Consider the following 21490-nt stretch of genomic DNA (forward strand, 5'->3'; position numbering starts at 1 on the left):
TCCATCTGTAGAATCGTCGTCTATTGTGGAAGGTGCTTCTGCTGTTGAATATGATGTTGTGGAGGTGTCTTCTGTGAATGTGTCGAATTCATTTCTGGTGTTCGATCTTCTTCTTCTATTACTTCTTCTGCTTCTTCCTCCATTTCCAGAAAAATGACTACGTAACCAATTAGGTAAAAGGTTATACTAAAAATTATTAAGGAAAAAAGAAAAAAAGAGGAGGGAAGGAAAATAGAATCATATGTACATATATATATATATATATATATATATATATATGGACATATATGTATCTGTATGTATATATAGTGGTAACAGTCATTACTTTATATAAAAGGAACGCGATTGTAGGAAGGCCTACTGCTATGGTGCCTAGTGCAGAGGATATAATGGTGGTTTCACTATTGGATTGGAATGAATCCGCCTGGAATGTGGAGTCAGAACTACTTCCTTCCTGTGCGCATTCCCCTTTATTATTCAATGTACACCCAAATTTTAATTCATGCTGATTCTGATAATCCGAAAACCACTGTTTAAATTGAGTACACCATTCATGACTCCCGTCTGCTACACATTTCTTCTGTATAGTTTCATAGGCACACTTTACAGTCCGTAGGTATGTTTCATGTTTTGCAGAACAAAGTCCCCCTTCACCTTTTGGTTCCTCAGTTATAGTACTTTTATCCTTTTGATAATCGAATAGTATTTTCATTTGGGTGAAAATGTCCCAAGGGATGTGGCCCCTCCCTCCATCATAAAAATTAGTACATGGCTTATCAACTTTCAGTTGCTTCAATTTTTCGTATATGCCTTTCATTATTGTTTCGAAGTTTTTATCAGGTTCCCTCATTGTGTGTAACGAATTATGCAGCCAATAATAAAAATAAGAACACCAATCATTACTGGGATTCGGAGGTTCCCTTGCTTTAGATGCATAACAGAAGCCATGTACAATTTGATCCCCATAATCCCCTAGGACCCCATACCTGGTTAATATACTATCCAGATCAGTTCTTATTCCTTCCGTTCTGCACTGTTCTCTATCGTTATACTCCTCCTGCGCTTCGCCGATCTGGCAATATACCATCTGTGAGGGTAGTCCTTTATCTTGGCATGTTTGCTATAAAGGTAATTAAGGGGAGTAGATATATATGCATATATGTATTCCATATTTTGTCCTTTTAACATTGCACGTACAAATATTACATGAATAGTATGTGTATGTGTACATGTATACATGTATGTATCCACTTTTGAACATAGAAACAGCAGCTAATGTAGGCAACTCTCCCCCCCTTCCCTTCCTTCCATAGACCCTTTCTTCCCTTCCTCCTCCTTAGACACTCCTTTCTTTCTTCTTTCCTTCTTATTCCTTCCTTCCACCAACCACCTAACACAACCTTCCTTCCATCCTACCAACACCTTTATTCTCTTTTTTTTTTTTATACCGGAAGTTGAGGTATCGGTGGTGCCTGTGGAGTACATGTTAATTTTGGTAGTGGCTCAGTACTACAGTTGCTGTGGTTCTGCCTAAAGTCTTTACAATACTCAATGTCATCACTCGTACAAATACCACATGACCATGAATATATATTCTGAACATTCCCGCTAATTGCGGTTTGCTCTAAAGTACCGACATATCCATTACAATTCGAATTTTCCCGCAAAGCATTAATGTTATATTTGTAATCAAAAAAATTTTTAAGCGCTTCACATTTAAATCCCATAATATTAGGATATATATTAGTGCACACCCTTTTTTTGCTTATACCCTTGTCCCATGGGAAATTCCCCAATTCTGCGTAAATAGCGTCCATGCCCTTCCCAAAAGTACCTTTTGTCTTCAATCTGTCCTTTATTTTGTCACCAATCCAGAAGAACAAAAAATAACAAAGTGCATTATCGGACTGATTGCCTGTGTCCTTTCTACACGCATAATAGTAGTTCTGTACAATTCCACTGGCTAAGGTTTCATCTTTCCCTAGTACTTCCCTGTCGTACACCTTTAAGGTGTTCAACACTTTCGTTCTCACTGCCTGGTTACATTCCGGCCCCTCACGTACTCCTGTACAACTCCTATTCCTTCCATCGAATTCTTTGTATATTTCTTCTGAGGGTAATGGAATTACATCGTCATCGGGTGCCATTATTCCTTATGGTATGTGTAGATATATTTTTCTGTTCTTCTTCTTCTGTTGTTGTTTTATATATATGTAATAGGAACTTTATTTTTAGAAAAGTTGTGTTGTTTCCCTTCCTTCACTTCCCCTTTCCTAAGGAAGGTAGTATTCCTTCCACGATGAAGTACCTTCCTTCCTTAGATCCATCGTTTCCTTCTTTTTTTCCTTCTTTCCTTCTTATACCTTTCCTTTCCTGTTCTTTCCTTTCTTCTTTCCTTCCTTCCACCCCACCATCCCTTTACACCCCACTCTTACATCCCCTCCACACACACAACGCTATACACCTAAAGAAAAAAGAATTCCATTCATTCCATCCCCCCTACACCACACATCTTCGACCCCCTTTACACCCCCTGAACACACCTACACCTGAAAAAAAGGAATTCCATTCATTCCACCTATACGAAAGGTATAATTCATTTTTTTTCTTTAAATACTTTATATCTACCACTATAACCAAATAAAAATAATAAAATTTTTTTGAGTGCGAACATGCAGAAATACATATATAATATTTCAACGCTAAAAATATGTAATGCACATTTATTACATCGTCAGATGTGCGACACATATAATTGAGGGGGGTGTGGGGATAGCAACATATATATAATTGTGAGGGGGAGGGGGTGTGGTTGTGAGGGAATGAGTGTGGGAGGGGTGTGTATATTAATTTTTTATAGAGAATACTATCCACCTTAAATTCTAAATCATATAAATATGCATTAAAATCAATTTTTTTTCTATTATTTTGAATTAAGATATATTTATAAATATAGAATACTATTGTTCATATGAATTTTTTAATTAAAACAAACCTATACTTATATACACACCCCTACAATAAAGCAGTTAATCGCAAGCACGCCGAACGCAATCTATCTTATTAATGTTACCTAATAAAAAAAAAAATAAGAAAAGTAATCATACAACTTATTCATGTAAATTAGAAGAAAATTTTTTTTTACTTTTTATACCTTTTTTTTTACCTTAAGAAAAAAGAAAAACAAACATACAAACAAAATAAAAGAGGAGAACAAAATGGTACCTTTTCCTACAAAATTTCTCATATTCAGCTTGATATTTTACTTCCAGTAGGCACAACATCCCAACTACGTAAGATAAGAACTGCTACACATCTCTATAGAAAAAATATATTTGACGCACACACATACACATACAGATTCTAACTGTGTTTGAAAAAATTTTTTCTTCACTTTCTGCACTAATATTAGAAAGAGAAAGGAGAAAATTTTTTTTTTCCTTCTATTTTTGCTAAGTGAGGGAAAAAAATGTGTGAGGGGAGGGTTAGAAGGAAGGATGGAAGGAGGAAGAAGGAAGGGGGGGCAAAGGGAAGGGAAGTTCCCTTCCCCCCCGCCCCCCTTCCTTTCATTTTGTATAATAATACTTATACACTCCAAAAAATGATGGATTCACACATTTCTTTACACTTTTTTAGGTGCGTGCCTTAAGCACATATGACTCCTCAGATGAGAGCAGTACAGGGTCATCAATAACAACTGGTGAATCTAGCACAAGAACACAATTACCAAATCAACTTTATAGTAGAAGTTATAAAGACCCCTTTAGAAACAGTCCTATTCCAAATGGGCCATATAATGGAACAACTGCAAAGAGAAGTGATTATAATGTACCATATGAGACGAAACGAAAAAAGGACAAAAGTGTTAAGGACAAATGTCGAACAATGTGCAAAAAATTTTATCATGATTGTCGTCGAGGAATGAAACATAGAAGTTTACTACTGCTCGTATTAGCTATTTTAGCCGTCTGTGTACATATTCCATATTATATAAATTCAGATGTATTAGGTAACGCTGATTTATTTGTACCATTTTCAGAAGCAGCAAAAAAAATGTGCCCCTCATTTCCGGAAACAGCAGGTCCTTGGGTGTGGCCATATGCAATTGTTGGAATCATAGTGCTACTTATGCTAGGTGCATTATTAGCATTTTATTGTTATAGATCTAGGAAAAAATATATTCAAAAATCAAAGTACAAAAAATTCAATCCAAAAGTAGATCCGAGCAATTTACCACATAGAAGGAAGAATAACACCCTAAAGGACAAAAATACCACCTTAAAGGACAAATTTAACACATTTTTAAAAAAGTGTACCTGTCGCAAAAATAGGAGGTGGACTTTGTTATTGGTTATATTGGTAATGGTGGGTCTTTATTTATTAGCTCTATATTTTGCAAATTCAAGTAAGGCAATTTCTGGTTCGTTCTGCTCTACAAGTTCCACGAACTGAAAGTTGCCCGGACTTATGGAAGCTGTTATTTCGATAAGTTCCGTTTACTCAGTGACACTTTTTAAAAAAGATGGTACTCGTAATTCTCATAACCATAGTGGGGCTCGTGTCCTATTGGTGGTCGTTCTACTGGTAGTCGTCCTACTGAGTTGCTTTATTATAGATGTTTTATTATAGTTGCTTTATATTAGTTGCCTTATTATAGTTGTTTTATTAGTAGAATTTTTATTATTGTTAGAGCAAGGAAAAAAAATATATCAAGCCGTCGATGTTTTAAGTGTGGAATTTTTTTCCTTCTTTTTTTTTCTTTTTTTTTTTTCTTCTTTTTTATTTTGTCTAATAATGAAAAAATTTGCTCACAAATTTTAAATAATGTATGTTAATTAAAAATGAAGAAGAGCAGAATAAAGTGCGCACTCTTCAAAGAGGAGCACTTTTCATGCTAAGCACTCTCATACTAAGTATTTATGCTATGCACATTCCATGCTTAGCATGGAATGTGTAAATTTGTGAACAGTGTAATTCATGAAAAATGCATTCATGTGAAAAATTGAAATTATACATTATAAAATCATTAAAATTTTATATATTTGTTTCCTTCATTTGCATAAATACTGCGATAATTCGCACACCATTGCCAGCCATTATAGTTACGCCTGGGGAGAAAAAACATTTTATCTAGGGATGATACCCTACATTACCTAGGATGATAACTTATATTCTTGCGTTGTCTCTGCTGTTGTTGCTGTCTTCCATTATTATTATTACTTGTTCCTCTGGAATGTGGTGTAGTATATGGAACAGAATATAGTGTATTAGAATCAGCTGATGTTAAATTGGATGATGAACCTATTGTTGAACGTCCAGTAGAGGTGTCGTCCGTTGATGTTAGAGTGTCAAAATCATATCTGATTGATCTTTTTCCCCTGTTTCTACTGTTACTGTTCCTGTTATTTGTGATGTTGTTACTGTCCCCAAAGAAGGAATTCTTTACCATATCGAATAAAGAAGTATACTGAATAAATAAAAGGGAAGAAAAGTGAAAAGGAAGGAAAGGAATGTGTATAGAACATATTGTCGTGTCCTTTATATTCATTTTAAATGAAGACACATATTAATAAATTTTATTATTTGCTCATTCATCTATAGTGGTAATTACTTTATAAAGGAGGAATACGATTGTTGGTAATCCCACTACCCCTAGTGTAGAAGAAACAATAGTGGGCACAGCTGAATTTGCTGTAGGTGGTGGTGTACATACTAATCCAGAAGATGCTTCCTTTTTACAGTAATCGCTATATTTCTCCCAGAATTTGGTACAATATGAGCTATTAGGATCACTTCCACCGCTGTTAGCACATTGTTTCTTCACATCAGAAGCAGAAGGAACATTAGGGGGAGTTTTTCGTCCATCTTCTTGCCGATACTGGCTGTCGCAAGAATCATAATAACTCTGTAATTTTGTCGGTTCTGGTTCATAGTTGTGCTTCAAGTCGAATTTTTTTTTCTCTTGCTCGAAAATTTCCCACTTACTATGCTGATTTAGGGGATTGCAGTTACATTCATTTCCATCAAGAACTTCTTTCAGCGCAGCGTACACATTATCCATGGAACTTGAAAAATTCCCTTCCCCCACGCTCTCCTTTACCCTATCCCCCAACCAATAATAAAAAAAGTTGCATATATCATTATCTTCCATATTCGTTTCCCTCATTTTGGATACGAAACACCAGGCGTATTTAACTATATCCATTAATATCTTCAGTTTTTCGGAATCTCGAAATTTGGTCTCCAACGAGTCCATGCGATTATCAGGATCGCACGTACCGCATCCTTTATTGAACATATCATATACCCAATCTGAATATAAAATAGGTGTTTCTATTCCCTATAAATATGGAATTAACATGAATGTACTTTTTTATTTTACTACTTTTTATTTTATTTTATTTTATTTTTTTTACCTCTGAAGGTATAAATAAAAAATTATATGTGCGAAGCAGTGGCAAAGTACAACTGGAATAGGAAATGAATGAGAGTGTAGTATACAATACCTGCAGATCGGGTGCCATGATTCATATGTGTATATTCTTATATTTATATGGTGAATCTACATTATAGAATTGTATGTTATTACTTCCTATTTATGTATACATATGTATTCATATAGAATAAGCACATAAAAGGATTTTTACTCGTTCGCTCTGTAATGGTTTATGAATATGGAATTTCTATTTTTTCCCCTAATTTATGCAACTCTTCAATTCTTTTAAAACAATTATATTCCCTTATATTTATACACTAAAATTATCACATATATATGGAATTAAAGCAGAGATTGAAATAAATAAAAAAAAGGGAGAAATAGCAGAATGGAAACGTGGGGAAGAAAGAAAAAAAGTGGCAAAACCCCTTAATTCATTTTTTTTTTATTCATGTATTCTTATTATTACACCATAAAAAACTCATTCATGCGACATGAATGCTATACCATGTTAAGCAATCCACACTCCTTCTCCCCTTTTTCAGTATACATCGTACTTTTACATATGAATGTATTCCCTTTATTTTTATTTATTTCCTTCCCTTCTATTTCTTCTTTTTAATTTTTCTTTTATTATTTTTTATTTTTCACCCTTTGTATTACAGGAAAGTGTGTTCAAGTTCTTACATAACCCATATAAGTTAGAAATTTCCTTCCCTCCCACATTACGACTTTTTTTTGGAAATACCTCTACTTTATTCTTACTTTATTTGGTCAACTTCTTTTTTTATTGAGAAGATTCAACATGTTTATTTATTCCTTTTACAAAAGGTTTTATTTTTGTGTAATTTTTTCTTCCTTTTTTTTCTTTAAATATATAAATATATTTTTCTGAGAAGAGTGAGCAAACTTCCTCCTCCTCTTTCTTTCCTTCCTTCCTTCCTCATTTCTTATTCCTTCTTTCCTTTGTTTCTTTCTTTCCTCCTTTTTTTATTCTATCTTATTCCTTTGTTCCTTATTCCTCCCTTCCTTCTTTACTTCTTCTTCCTTCTTTTTCCTTCTTTCCTTATCCCTTCCTTCCTTAGACCCTTCTTTCTTCCTTCCTTCTTATTCCTTCCTTTTTCTTCTTTCCTTTTTACTCCTTCCTTATTCTTTTCCTTATTATTCCTTCCTTTTTCTTTATTTCCTTCTTTCCTTCTTATTCCTTAGACCACAGCCTTCACCCCCCCCCCCACTCCTTTTTTTTTCACTCCTTCACTCCTTTTTCCTTTCCTTAACCCTAAAACCGGATCCCATACCTTCACGTCCTTTCCTTAACCCTAAAACCGGAACCCATACCTTCACTCCCCCACTCCTTCACTCCTTCCTCTGTGATGAGTATACTGTATGATTTTCTTATACAGAAAGTGTATATATTCTATCTTATATGAGCTATTCTATATTTTTCTTTTAATATAGAATATACTTCCTACATGTGCGTGCATTTTTCTTACATTTACATTCATTACATTATGTATATAATGTGATGTATTATGCGTGCACGCATATGCGTATCTATATTAAGTAGCATACCTCCCCTGTCATCTTTTTTGCATATTTTTTTTGTTGTGTATATAACGAATTTATTGTTAGGAGCGTGTTGTTGTTTACATATATTCACACAAAATATATGTGCGCGAATTTTGTCCCCCTCATAACGACTTCGAATGAGTATATATCAAAAAAGAATTGTTCTTTCCTTTAGGGAACATATATTACTCAAATTTTAAAATAACATATTGTTAACATACATATATATGTAGTGTACAGTATACTATTTTAAATGAGGGGAAAATTTTTTTTGAGCGTGTGTACTATGGACTCCTCTTTTTTTTTTTTTCATTTTTTTGGCATACTCAAATTAGGTTATTTGCAAAGGATTGTTATTATTAGAAACATTATTATTGGGAACATAATATATATTATGTTACACATTCGTACGATATATCTTACCCTTCCCCTTAACTGTTGTGTTCATAGGTGTGTAATATTTTCTTTCCCTGTTTACGCATATTACATAATTGTAAGATAGTCCTTTCTACTTAGGAACACAATGCACGGTTACTTATATTTGTTTGGAAAGAAGAAGGTGGAAAGAAGGAAGGGGAATTACGTTGCATGATAATGTAAATTATTTCGCCTATTTGGTGCCGTATTTGCTCTTCCTATTCCCGTTCTTCTAAGTGGTGGTCGTTCACCATTATATATGGTAGAAACATCCGTAGAATCTGCTATAGAATCAGCTATTGTGGAAGTATTTTCTATTGTTGAACCTCCTATTGAGGAAGAATCGTCTTCTGTGAATGTGTCAAAATCATGTTTAATGGGCCCTCTACTTCTGTTACTGTTGTTGTTCCTTTCTCCTCCTCCAAAAAAGGCGTTATGTATTCCAGAAGGTAGAAGATTATACTAAAAATAAAAAAAAGGGAAAGAGGAAGAGGAAAGAATGTGCATTATAGATCTACACATACATATATACACATATATATACATAGTGGTAATTGCAGTTGTATTTACTTTATATAAGAAGAAAGCAGCCGTTGGTAATCCTATTAATGCTGCAGCGGCGGAAGAAACAATTGTAGGGGTGGAGGTTGATGGATTTTCTACAGTTGTAGAGGTTACTTCCTTTGTAATTTCCTTATGCTGTGGTAATGCAGCAACTACTGAAGACAACTGTGTTAAGCAATTAACCAGATTTGCTCCGTCCTCGTCCCCTTCGTCGTCGGATGGAGGTTCCTGGTCTGCCATAGCTTTAGACTTCAAGTCCCCTGGTTTGGGAATTTTACCATCATTACCATTGCCGTCGAACTTTTCCTTAAATTTTTTACAGAAGTCATCATTATTATTTGTTTCTTCCCCATTCCCACAATTTGCACTTACCATACTATAAGCTGTAGTAGCTTCACTTAGGTAAGTGTCATATTTCCCTGTACAAGAGGAATCATCAGACGTGCAAACCTTCAATTCCTTCCATATATTTCTATAGTCGTGGTAATAATCAAATACTTTTTTCCTCTGAGGGAGAAGTGTCTCGCCAATAGTTTTGTGCATAGTTTCATAAGTACATTGGTTGCCGCTGGAGCTTCCCTCCAATTTGCTGTAGATTTCCTTCATAATATCCTGAACATTAGCAGATAAACTACGCAATTTTCCCGATAACATACGTTCCAACCAAAAGTAAAAAAAGTCACACACTTTTGTACATAATTGTTGTTCCTTCTCTTTATTCATTGTACATATTAAACACCAAGCTTGGGCAATTTCTGTTGCATATTTTCTTGCTTCATGTTGCCACTGATTACTTAATTTCTTATCTAAAATTCTTTCTATTTCTGTTGTCCAGGTGCTCATTTCCGTACATGTATGTTGATGTTTGCCACCATTCTTATGTTCAAATGCTTTATATACTCTTCTGGAGGGTAAGTTATCCTCACTGCAGTGATTCTGGTCCTGCTACAAATGTGGAATTGGCATTGTTGGTGGAATATATATGTATGTGTATGAGTATTTCTTTATATATATATTTCTTTTTTTGTGTATTTTATTATATTATGTACATAGAGAATATTATATGTTCTTATTATTTTTTATGTATTTATTTTGAAAGGAAGGGGAAGAGCAACCTGTACGGGTGTCCCCCCTGGTGCCATTGTTCCTCATATACATTTGTTGTGTATATAATTTGAATTTATAATTAAAACTTATTCTTTGCATATTTAAACAGAACAAAAATATATGGAAATCTCAATTGTTCCATAATAACTACAACTAACGGCTACACAAGGAATTTTTATTTTTCTTCCATTAATGATACACATGGTTTCAAATTTTAAGAAATTTTAACTCACTATGTATGTACATCAGAATCATTACATATGTACATATAATTAAAGCTAACAAAATGTAGGAACAAATAAGCAAGAGCTCGCAAAATAAGAGGGGGGTGTTGGGGACGGAATTTCTTTTCTTCTGGCAAAAATGTTAACAAAGTGTTATTATTATTTTAAACCACTATTGTTATTATTTTTTAAAAAGGAGTGTTATTAAGAGCTATTAACATATATGTACAATTTATACATGTACAAAATTTTCTTTCTACTTGCGTCCCTTCTTCTGTATATGTGCGTACATTTATTTATACACCGTGAGTATAATGTTCATCTATTGAATACATAAGTAAGGATAAAATATAAAGAGTTGCATCAACTATAATTAAAGGAAATAATATATATATGCATTACTCCCATAATAGTGCTGCTCTGTGTAGAAATACATTTCTTCTCCTTTTCATTCTATGATTATGTAATAATAGGAAGTCCATTTTTCCCCCTTTCCTTTTCTATTTTTCATGAAAGAGAATGCTTATTTTAAATAATATGTAATTTAAATAAACAGTCGAGCGTACAATTAATGTAAAGTAGATATAGAGAACCTCTTTGAATTGAAAAAAAGGGGAACAGTATGATGCGTGTGTGTTGCTTTTGTTACCAAAAGGAAAAGAATTAAAATCATGAAATTTTGACTTTTTAAAAGTTTTTGCATATGAATATTAAAGAATACCATAAACGTAAAAAAAATAAAGTATTGGACAAATCAAGTACTTGTAATTCAATTCTTGGCACCTTTTATTATATTTAGCAACGTATTTAGGAAATGTTACAAAATTAAGGTTAATTTGAGGAATAATTTTAATGTGGTATGAAATAACATTTTATGAAAAGTTGAACAATGTGCACACACACTGGTTTCTATTACATGATAAAAATATTATGAATATGTGTGAATGAAAATATAAGGGTACATATATGTATGTGCGAATATTTACATGAAAACCCTAATAATAATGAATGTACACATATGGAAAAATTGGGACCACACAGTACTAGTAGGATGCGTAAGGAGTAGGGAAAGGAAACACGTTTCTTCCTTCCCTCCCCTTTCCCCTTATAGGTGTTACATATACGGTGTGTTATATACGATGCTTCGAGTTTTGATAAGCAATATTCCTTGAATTTTGTTTCCTTTGCCTCTGATGTTGCTGTCCCCCTCTTCTATCATTATTATTTGCTGCCCTCCTTCGTTCTTTGTGTGGCTGCTCATCATTATATAAAGTAGAATTATCTATTGAGCCCAAAGTGGAATATTCTGTTGCGGTAGAACCTAATGTGGAATATGTTGTTGAGTTGTCTTCTGTGAATGCGTCTTCGTCAAAGCGTTGACGTTCAATGGATGATCTTTTCTTTCTACCTCCCCTTCCTCCAAATTGGTTGTGGAACCATGAAGGTAAAAGATTATACTAAAAAAAAAAAAAAAAAGAAGTGTAAGGGGAAGGGTGGTATAGACATGCATTATATATATATATACGCGTATGTGTATATATATATGGGTTATATATATATATAGGCTACATATATAAATGCATATAGTGTACAACATAGTCTATTCCGTATTTCCTGCTCATGGAAATAATATTTATAACCTATATTATATATATATTTTTTCTGCAATTGTAATTATAATTTATAATGGTTGTACTTACTTTATATAAAAAAAATAGGATGGTAGGGAGTCCAACTATTGGGATTATAGAGGATATGATAGGAGCCGCAGTATTGCTACCTTCAGAGGAGGTTGGTGCAGGTGCTGCTTGAATGTCCTGAAAGCCCTTCTCCTCAGCAGGATCATGGGTATGCTGAACTTGAACACTCACTACTAGAGCATTTGATTCACATTCCAATTCTGATAACTTTTCATCCTCACAGTACTGTATATACTTGTCAGTGAATTCGTCACAATATGGATCATTATTATTCTTACCTTGCCCTCCAGCTGAGCAATATTGTTTCACTTCTTCACATGCTTCCTCAACGTCCGCTTTGTACTCTTCTTTTTCCCTTGCACAATCATATTCACGTCCGCGTAAATACTGTTTTATACCTTCATAGTCATAGTAATGATCAAACACTTTTTTCCTATTTCCGAAGAGGTCCTTTCCCCCTTCGAGAGGGTCCTTATCAATATCTTTGTAATTAAAATTACACTCATGACCATTTCCAATGCTACTTAATTTATCGTTAATTATATCTAAAGCGCCCCTTACACTATATTTCACTGTACTACTAAAGACTTGTTCCCCTATCCAGTGGTAAAAGAATTTACAGGGTGCACCTTTGTATTGTGCCTTGTCCCCTGTGGACGCATATTCTTCTTCCTTCTTACTCGTGTAACAATAAGCTTTTACAATCTTTCCCGTTAAGGGAGAAATTGTGGGATACCCACTTAAAGCATCTCTCAACGGTTTCTCCAAATCTGCTAATTTACCATTAGAACTACATGTGTACTCAGTAGCGTTTTCGAACTTATCATAAAACTCCTTCCATGAAGGTAATTCCTTCTGAAGCTGAAATCATGAATAAAATTGGCAATGGAAGGAGTGGAATGTGTGGAATATATGTGTATATGTGTACATTTCTATGTTTTCCCCTTTGACTTTTTCCTATTATACGGGGCATTCGGGAGTACATTATATATACATGGAATATTTTAAACGGACATAAGAGGGACAATTTAAAAAATTTTTCTTCTTTCCCTTACTTGTGATGACATGGTTTATATGTGTGTATGTATGCTCCTTTATATATAATGAACTTATTTTGGAACGTGTTTCCTGTTCATTTATAAGGAATATATACATATATGCATATGGGAACGTTTTTATGCCGGTGAACATTTTTCCTTTGTTCCTTATAATGATTATAGAAAAAACAAGCACATATTAAGCTTTTACTTTCTTCTTCCTTCCCATCATCCTTTTTTGCACAACGTGCATACTTATTCATTTCATATTGTGCATTTCTTAATATTGCACATTTCTTAATATTCAAAAAGGTGTTGATTCATCGCATGTATGAATCACATTATTATTATGTATATATATTAAATGCAGAAATAACAGAACAATGGAAAGGAGGAGGGTAACGGGACGATAATTCAAATTCCTTGCGTATATACATTCTTTATACATATATTATTGAATTGTAACTGTTCATTCGTAATATTATATGATTATTTATTCATTCCTCAAATTATTGTTCAAAATGGAAAGGAAAGTAATTTTTTTTCTCCCTATTTCTTCTTTTAATGAAGGTATTATAAATAACTCATTCATATATATAATATGTACTACTTGAGCTGCTCCTTCCCTCCATTAGGTGCAATACAGAGTACATTTCATACATATATATTAATGTATTCCTTCTAATTTTTGTTCTTATTCTCTACTTTATTTTTTTCATTTTTTTTTTTATTATTATTTTTTTAATATTTCTAATTTTTCTTTCCTCTTTCTTTTTTCTTAAAAGAATATAAAAGGAAGAGTAAAAAGAAAAAAGAAAAAGAGGAAAAAAAGAAAGAAAGTAATGAAAATAAAACAAACAATGAAAAAAAAGAAACAAATGAAAAAAAAAAAAAAGCAAAGTAGGAAAGAAGGAAAGGTCATTTTGCTTCTTTCCCTTTTACACACTCTATGAACTGAAGGGCCATTAATGCTTCCTAAACGAGGTGGGAATGGAGGTGGGAAACCTTTTTTTTTTACCTAGGGATGATAACGTATATTGGTTCTTCGTTCTCTATTATTTGCCCCTCTTCGGGCAAGTGATTGTGGTGGTGATGTTGATCGCCGTCCATTATATATGGTAGAATGATCTTCTGCTTCTGACAAGTCTGTATAAGTGTCGATCGAGTATATTGTGGAAGAGTCATCCTCCGTTAACGTTTCGAAGTTATGTTTGGTGGATGATCTTTTTTTTATACTTCTACTGCTATTGTTACTTCCACCAAAGAGGGTGTTGTTACGTATTCCAGAGAATAAATTGGTATACTAAGAATGGAAATAAAAGAAAAGAAAGAAAAAGAAGGAAGGGGAGTATAAAAATATGTATATGTATGCTTGCGTCTGTATGTACATATACACATATATATACATAAGTATATATATATATATATATATAACATATGCATGTAGACATAGAGCCACATATGTACATTGTACAGCCTATGCTATATATTTGTTTGTTCATATATAAAAAAAAGAATGGATGGTGTGTGTCCGTGTGTGTGTGTGCACATATTAGTTATGTTGTTCTTATATTTTTTTTAAAAAAAAAATTGTAACTTTTACCTTATATAGAAAAAATGTGATGGCGAGCAGTCCTACTAATGCGGTGCCTAGTGTGGAAGAAACAACTGTACCAGTGCTGGTGGTGGAGCTGCCACCATCTCCCCCTCCCATAGAGGAACCTTGGCTAAACACAACATGCACAGTTTCCCCTTCAGTTGGTGGTACAGTTACTTCCTCACAGTGTAATTTCTGCAGAATCTCATTTTTACAGTAATCTCCATCATTCCCTTTCTTTGCATTGAACTTGCCACAATATTGTCCACTAGCATTCTTCCCTGTCCCCGTTGTGCAATCTGCGGTAACATTTTTGCATGCTTCCTTAATGGCATCTAAGTGTTGGTTATATTCATCATTACAAGACTTTTTACCATCAGTTCCTAATTGGGATTGTAAGGTTGGGTAGTCCTGTTCGTAGTCGAAATGTATTTTCACTTGGGGGAAAATATCTTTGCTAATATTATTGTACATAAGTGCACACTTCTTCCCATTTAAAACTCCTTTGAGGTCCCCATAGATTCTGTCCATAGTGTTCACATATGAGTCAACTCTTAATGTGTTAATTAATAAATGTCCTAGCCAAAAATAAAAATATTGACACCATGTACCATAGGGATTGTTGCTATCCATGGTGGACGCATAACAATAGATATTTACAATTTGTTCTGCATATTGATCATGACCCTGATATGCGGATAATGTACTCTTTATTTTAGGTTTCACATCTACAGACGAATTACAGAATCCGCTATAAGAACTCCTCCATCCTGTGTTAAATTCGGCATATTTCTTCTGTGAGGGTAATAGATTCAAATCATCCACCTACAAAAATGGAATTGACATGCAGCATGTAGTATATATATAAATGGAATGTTGTTAATGTATAACTCCACTTTTTAACTTATTGTACCATAGACAATGTATTATATGCACACACATATTATTGGAATTATTCAATTATTCCTTTGAATAAAGGAAGAAGAATTGAATATATGCAGTGTTTTTACCGTCAGTTCTGCTGCTTTTGACGGTTTTGGTGACATGGTTCACATGTGTACATTTTTTTATGTATAGTGAATTTATATCTAAGGGTATATTTTTTCTCCTCTTCTTCTTCTTTATTTTTGTTCAAATATGTACACTTCTTCCTTTTCTTTGATTAATCATAAACGAACATCACTATTTCTCATGTTCTTCCTTGCAATTAGTATACACATTCCTTCTAATTTATCAAAATAAAAATAACAACACACTATATTTATTTATGTATGTATGTATTCATGTGCATGTTCATCAAGATCATTATGAAAATTATTTCACTTAACCAAAAAAAGTACGAACAAAGTGTAGTGTACTAAAAATATATACGACGAAAAAAAAAAATATTCAAAAATTTTATCACTCCGCCATACATTATTTCCTAATATATTCTATTATATTATATGATAGGTAATAGTTTAAAGCGTTATACTACTTCTCATACCATTTAATTGTTATGTATACATATAGAAGGGAGCGTAATTTTTTCTTTTTTTTTTAAATGTACAATTTTGAGCGTGTACAACTGATTCATTTATATGTTTTATTTTTATTTCAGGAGTGGTTGTTCATTAAAAAAATATATTGTTAGTAGAAATATGGTATAGTTTGCATATGTATGTGGAGCATCCTTTTTTCCTAGTTCCTCCCCTATCTTTTTTTTAATACATGTGTACATTTATATATATATATTTAATGAGGAAGCGTGAGTTTTTCCTACAGCAGACATTTTCATTTAAACGGTTAATTTATATGTGAGTGTTATTTTTATATCTATATGTGTTGTGGGTATTATTTTATCTATGTAGGTTTTATTTTTATATGTGCTATATGTGTTTTTTGTGTGGTTGGTGTTATTTTATGTATATGTTTGGTGGGTGTTATTTTATGTGGGTGTTATTTTATGTGGGTGTTATTTGTGTGGGTGTTATTTGTGTGGGTGTTATTTGTGTGGGTGTTATTTGTGTGGGTGTTATTTTATCTATGTGCTATTTATGTCGGTTATTTTATGTTTGGTTATTATTCTATCTTCGGTTATTATTCTATGTTTTTCTTTGTTATTTTAGGTTTTGTTTTGTTATTTCAAAAAAATGGATTATTAATAGTTCCAAGTGTACGTATTGTGTAGTTCATATTTATGTATGTGCGCAGAAAGCACTCCTATTTCTAATTTTTAACATGTGCATGTTCATCAAAATGTAATGAAGGGGCATATGCTTAAATGAAATAGGTAAGGCAAGGAATGGAAATGTAAATGAATGAAAGGGAAATATATTACCAAAAAAAAAAAAAAAATTTTGTGTGTTCTCTGTGTTCTATGTATTCATTATATATATATATACATACACACATGTAAATCCCCTTCCTTACTTCTAGGGGATCTACATGTGATGTCCCACATACGATGTTCCATTACATTCTACCATAATTAATATTCTTCCTTCGTCTGTTCGTTCTGTTGGATGATGATCGTGTGGTAGTTGTAGTAGTGTATAAAGAAGAAGAATCGTCCGTTAGATCGGAATTTGAATAGTCCGTAGAACCGTACTCTGTTAATGTGTCATCAATATCGTGTTGTAGGTTTGACCTTTTCCTTCTTTTTCTTCCTTCACTGTTACTTTCTCCAAATTTGTTACGAAGCAAAAGAGGTAGGGAAGTGTACTGAAAATTGATAAGGGAAGAAAACGAAGGGGAAGGACAAAAAAGAAGTACATACAGCACATATATAAATAACATATATATTAACACTTATTTTCCAAAGGAAGAAAATATTAATACATTACATTATTTATATATTTTAAATATATTGAGGCACCATTACTTTATATAAGAGGAGCATGATTGTTGGTAATCCTATCGCAGCAAGTCCACCAGAAACACCAGGCACGATACCACCCACACCATCATCACCTTCTTCCCCTTCTTTTCTATGACTACCACCACCGTCACTTCCTCCCTTTCCTTCTCCACCGTAGAAACCATCTACGACGTTGTCTCCGCAAACAGAACCATGCCCCGAGGAACTTGGATTGCAAGTTCCAGTGGCTGCAGGTTTAGCAGCAACGGGTTTTGCTGCAGTAGCAGGTTTGACTGCTACAGGTGGTCTGACTGGACACGTCAGTGCCGGTAGTTTCGGTATGGGGGTGCACTTCCCAGTGCTTATATATTTCCCTTTAAATTCATTACAATATTCACTCGTACCATCGTTACAAAGACTACATGACAATTTATATCCTTCATCCGCATTCGCACGATCTTTGGTGTACTGTGAACTGAAATATTTATTACACTCCGGTTTCTTCTCTATAGCTTTAATGTTATATTCGTAATCAAAAAATTTTTTAAGCACTTGGCAGAAAGATTCCATAATATGAGGGTATATATTAGTGCACTTATTCCTGTTTTTGCTTATACCATTCCAAGAGAATGTCTGCAGTACTGCGTAAATAGCGTTCATGGCTTTATGAAAAGTTCCAACTCTCTTCAATTTGTCCTTTATTTCATTAAATATCCAGAAGAACAAAAAGTAACAAGGTGTATCATTATCGGGCTGCGATTTCGACTCCAATTGTTCCCTCATCCAACATGCGTAACAGTAGTTTTGTAGAATTTCATTAGCCACGTCTCCATTCTTATTATTAGGAATGTCCGTGTACTCATTCAATATTTTTTCCAGCTCCCCCTTTATGGTTTGCTCCTCATTCTGCTTCTGTACCCCATGAAGTACACTACACCATGGACCTCCATCTAATAGATCATATGCTTGTTCTGAAGGTAATTTCTTTGAATCTTCACCCTACAAAATGTGTAATTAAAGGAGAAAAATATATAGAATATATATGTGGACACACTCCTATGTGCCCCCTTACATATACATATATATGTATGTTTGTATATATATATGTATGCGTCTTATTAAACCGTTTATTTTGCACATGCACTTGGAACATATATATATATATATAAACTAACGGCCACTTCTTCTGCCACGTCTGACAAGGATGTAAAATTGTTCTTATGTTTAGATAAACATTTTGACTTCACTTCGTTTGGATTGTTGTTGTCACCAACAAATATATCATTAATTTTTTTACAGAACTCATCATCTGTGTGACTTGCGCAATGTGAATTCATATTATTATAGTCATTGCCAATTTTGTCCAGATAATTGTAATATTTTCCCCCACAGGAGCCTTTGCCTTCCGCTAAGTAATTTTTTATAGTTTCATGGTTGTTCCAGTAGTCAAAGATGGTTTTTCTCTTTTTAAAATCGCTTTCATTGTTCCTACTGTACAGTTTATTATATGTTATATTAGAACAGGATGACTTTAATGCTTTATAAACCTTTTCCATAACATTCTGAAATTGACTATTCTGCCCTTTTAATTCCTTAAAGACCTGTTCCCCTATCCAAAAATATAATGCACCGCAATACTTATCATCGAGCAATGATCTCCCTTGCTTTTTTTCTACTCCATGGTACCAAGCATAGCCAATCTTCTTTGCACAACCATCGCTCTGTGAGTATGGCTGCAATGCCAGCAGTACATCATTTACGAGCATAGCGGCCAGGGGTTCATCGGTCGACAGTCCCCCCAAAACGTCGAAATCTTTATAAACCTTCACTGAAGGTAACCTACTCAAACATGCATCCTATAAAAAAAAAAAAAAAATATACCATGAATATAAAGAATATGCATATGTTTGCACATATCCATACATTCTCCTAATTATATAACACACCAAACATTGTATGTATGCTACGCTGTATATACTTTCCAATAGTGGAATGAACTTTGTATTATTCCCTTTTTACCATGGTTTATGTGCATATGTGTACATCTATATTGAATACATAATAAACTAATCTTAGAATGTTCCCTTCATATATTCATGAAGAATACACATATTTGAGGATTCTGCTTGCTTTATGAGAATTGTAACTAATAGGGAAGTATCAAATTTCTATCTTCCCCTATATAATATATTTTTTTCAATATTCTAAACTGTATCATATACATGCATATCAAAGGATCATACATACACAACTAGGGCAAAAATACAAGAGCACCCACCCACGTGTAATGCAAAATACGAAGCACAAAGGGCCGGAGGGAAGAAGAAGGAAGAAGAATACACTTTTTTTTCTTCCCCTTATATATATTCCTTTATTCACTTAATTATACATTTTTTGTGAACTGCGCAAAAAAAAATTCTACGGTACATTATATTATTATTAATTCCATTTATTACATACACAAAAGTGTAATTTCCTCTTGGGTAAAAATTTTCTGCTTGCACAACTTCTCATTTACATTAAATTGTTATTAAAAGAGGTTACTAAAAAAAATTGTTAATATTTTCTCATATGTAGTACAGCCTCTATATACTGACATCCTGATCTCAAATATGCACATACATTAATATTCAAGGAGGAATATGTGCTCACATTACCAAAAGAAGAAATAGTATAATGCAAAACATATATATGCTCACATATTTTTTTTGTTCAAAAGAGAGAGTGAAAATTCTGTTTCTGTTTGTGTGTACGCACACATTCCTCTTATAGTAGCACATATCCTTATAGCTGCACATTTCTCTTGTAGTAGTAGTAGTTTGTTGAGGAAGGGAAGGACATCCTTCCCTTCCCTCTCCTTCCATTCATGATCGGTTTGTTCTAATAATAATTTTTATTCCTCCAACCTTCCTTTCCTTTCTACATTTATTTGAATTTCTGTGAATACATATATATCATGTGTGTTATAATAATAATAATAATAATAATAATAATAAAGTACCTGTTATAATAAAGTACATCTCATTGGGATCATAATGGTAATACAAATATAGTATTATACATATGAATCATCACCGTTATTATGATCCCAATAAGTTGTACTTCTTCTTATTATTATAATACACGTGATATATATGTATTCACAGAAATCCAAAAAAAAAGGATAGAAGGAAAAAGTGCATAGTTCACAACGTCCCGTGTATATGCACAAACTATTTGTACCAATACATTCAACTTATTCTTAGGAATACGTGTAACACATTCACTTCATAATACCATATTCCTCAATTATGTAGAACATAACCATAATTATATGAACGTTGCAGGTTAGCAGAGTACGTTCCTATTTGTCATGAACACAGTGAAAAACCGCTTTAAGTGAACTAAACTAAAAACGACATCGCCCCTATGTAAACTTCCTTAGACCCTCCCGTCCTTTCCTTCCACCTAACAACCCACCTACCATCCCACCTACCATCCCACCTAACAACCCATCTACCATCCCACCTAACAACCCACCTACCATCCCACCTACCACCCTACCACCTAACAACCCACCTACCACCCTACCACCTAACAACCCACCTACCATCCCACCTACCACCCTACCACCTAACAACCCACCTACCACCACTAACAACCTTCCTTCCACAATTATTAAACAAATTGTGCATAAAACATTTTTGTGCACACATATTAAAAAAAAAATTTGTTCCCCCCCTTACACATGGAAAAAAAAGATCTACATAAAAAAACCTACATGGAAAAAGAACCTACATATAAGGACAAAATATAAGACCTAAATATAAGAACAACATCGTAATTCGCCCATTTTATCCATAGGGCATATTTCCCCATACTGCTCTCAGTTCTCTGACCCTCCCCCTACAATTCTACAACAGCATAACTGCGACCATTCTAGGTTATTAGAAAAATATGTAAAATCCTACTCAAATATCCAATCTGCCCAAAAAGGGGGAAAGTAAGAAGTGGACTACAA

At 33.6% G+C, this 21490-nt stretch overlaps 1 protein-coding gene across 1 annotated transcript in view; it reads right to left on the minus strand.

The window, feature by feature from the left end:
- Nucleotides 1–19512, minus strand: part of PCOAH_00003180 (KIR protein) — a gene marked incomplete at both ends in the record, with an annotated part of 28589 nt that extends 9077 nt beyond the window's left edge. Inside the window, 13 exons of the mRNA XM_020057133.1 lie at nt 317–1120; nt 1449–2152; nt 5302–5467; nt 5714–6340; nt 8821–8884; nt 8967–9931; nt 12018–12878; nt 14658–15476; nt 15662–15672; nt 17117–17354; nt 17515–18489; nt 18672–19346; nt 19510–19512. Coding sequence (XP_019912682.1) covers nt 317–1120; nt 1449–2152; nt 5302–5467; nt 5714–6340; nt 8821–8884; nt 8967–9931; nt 12018–12878; nt 14658–15476; nt 15662–15672; nt 17117–17354; nt 17515–18489; nt 18672–19346; nt 19510–19512 — 6912 coding nt within the window. The remainder of the gene's footprint in view (nt 1–316; nt 1121–1448; nt 2153–5301; nt 5468–5713; nt 6341–8820; nt 8885–8966; nt 9932–12017; nt 12879–14657; nt 15477–15661; nt 15673–17116; nt 17355–17514; nt 18490–18671; nt 19347–19509) is intronic.
- Nucleotides 19513–21490: the final 1978 nt, after the last annotated feature.

Source organism: Plasmodium coatneyi, chromosome 2 (assembly GCF_001680005.1).
Source record: "Plasmodium coatneyi strain Hackeri chromosome 2, complete sequence".
NCBI lineage: Eukaryota > Apicomplexa > Aconoidasida > Haemosporida > Plasmodiidae > Plasmodium > Plasmodium coatneyi.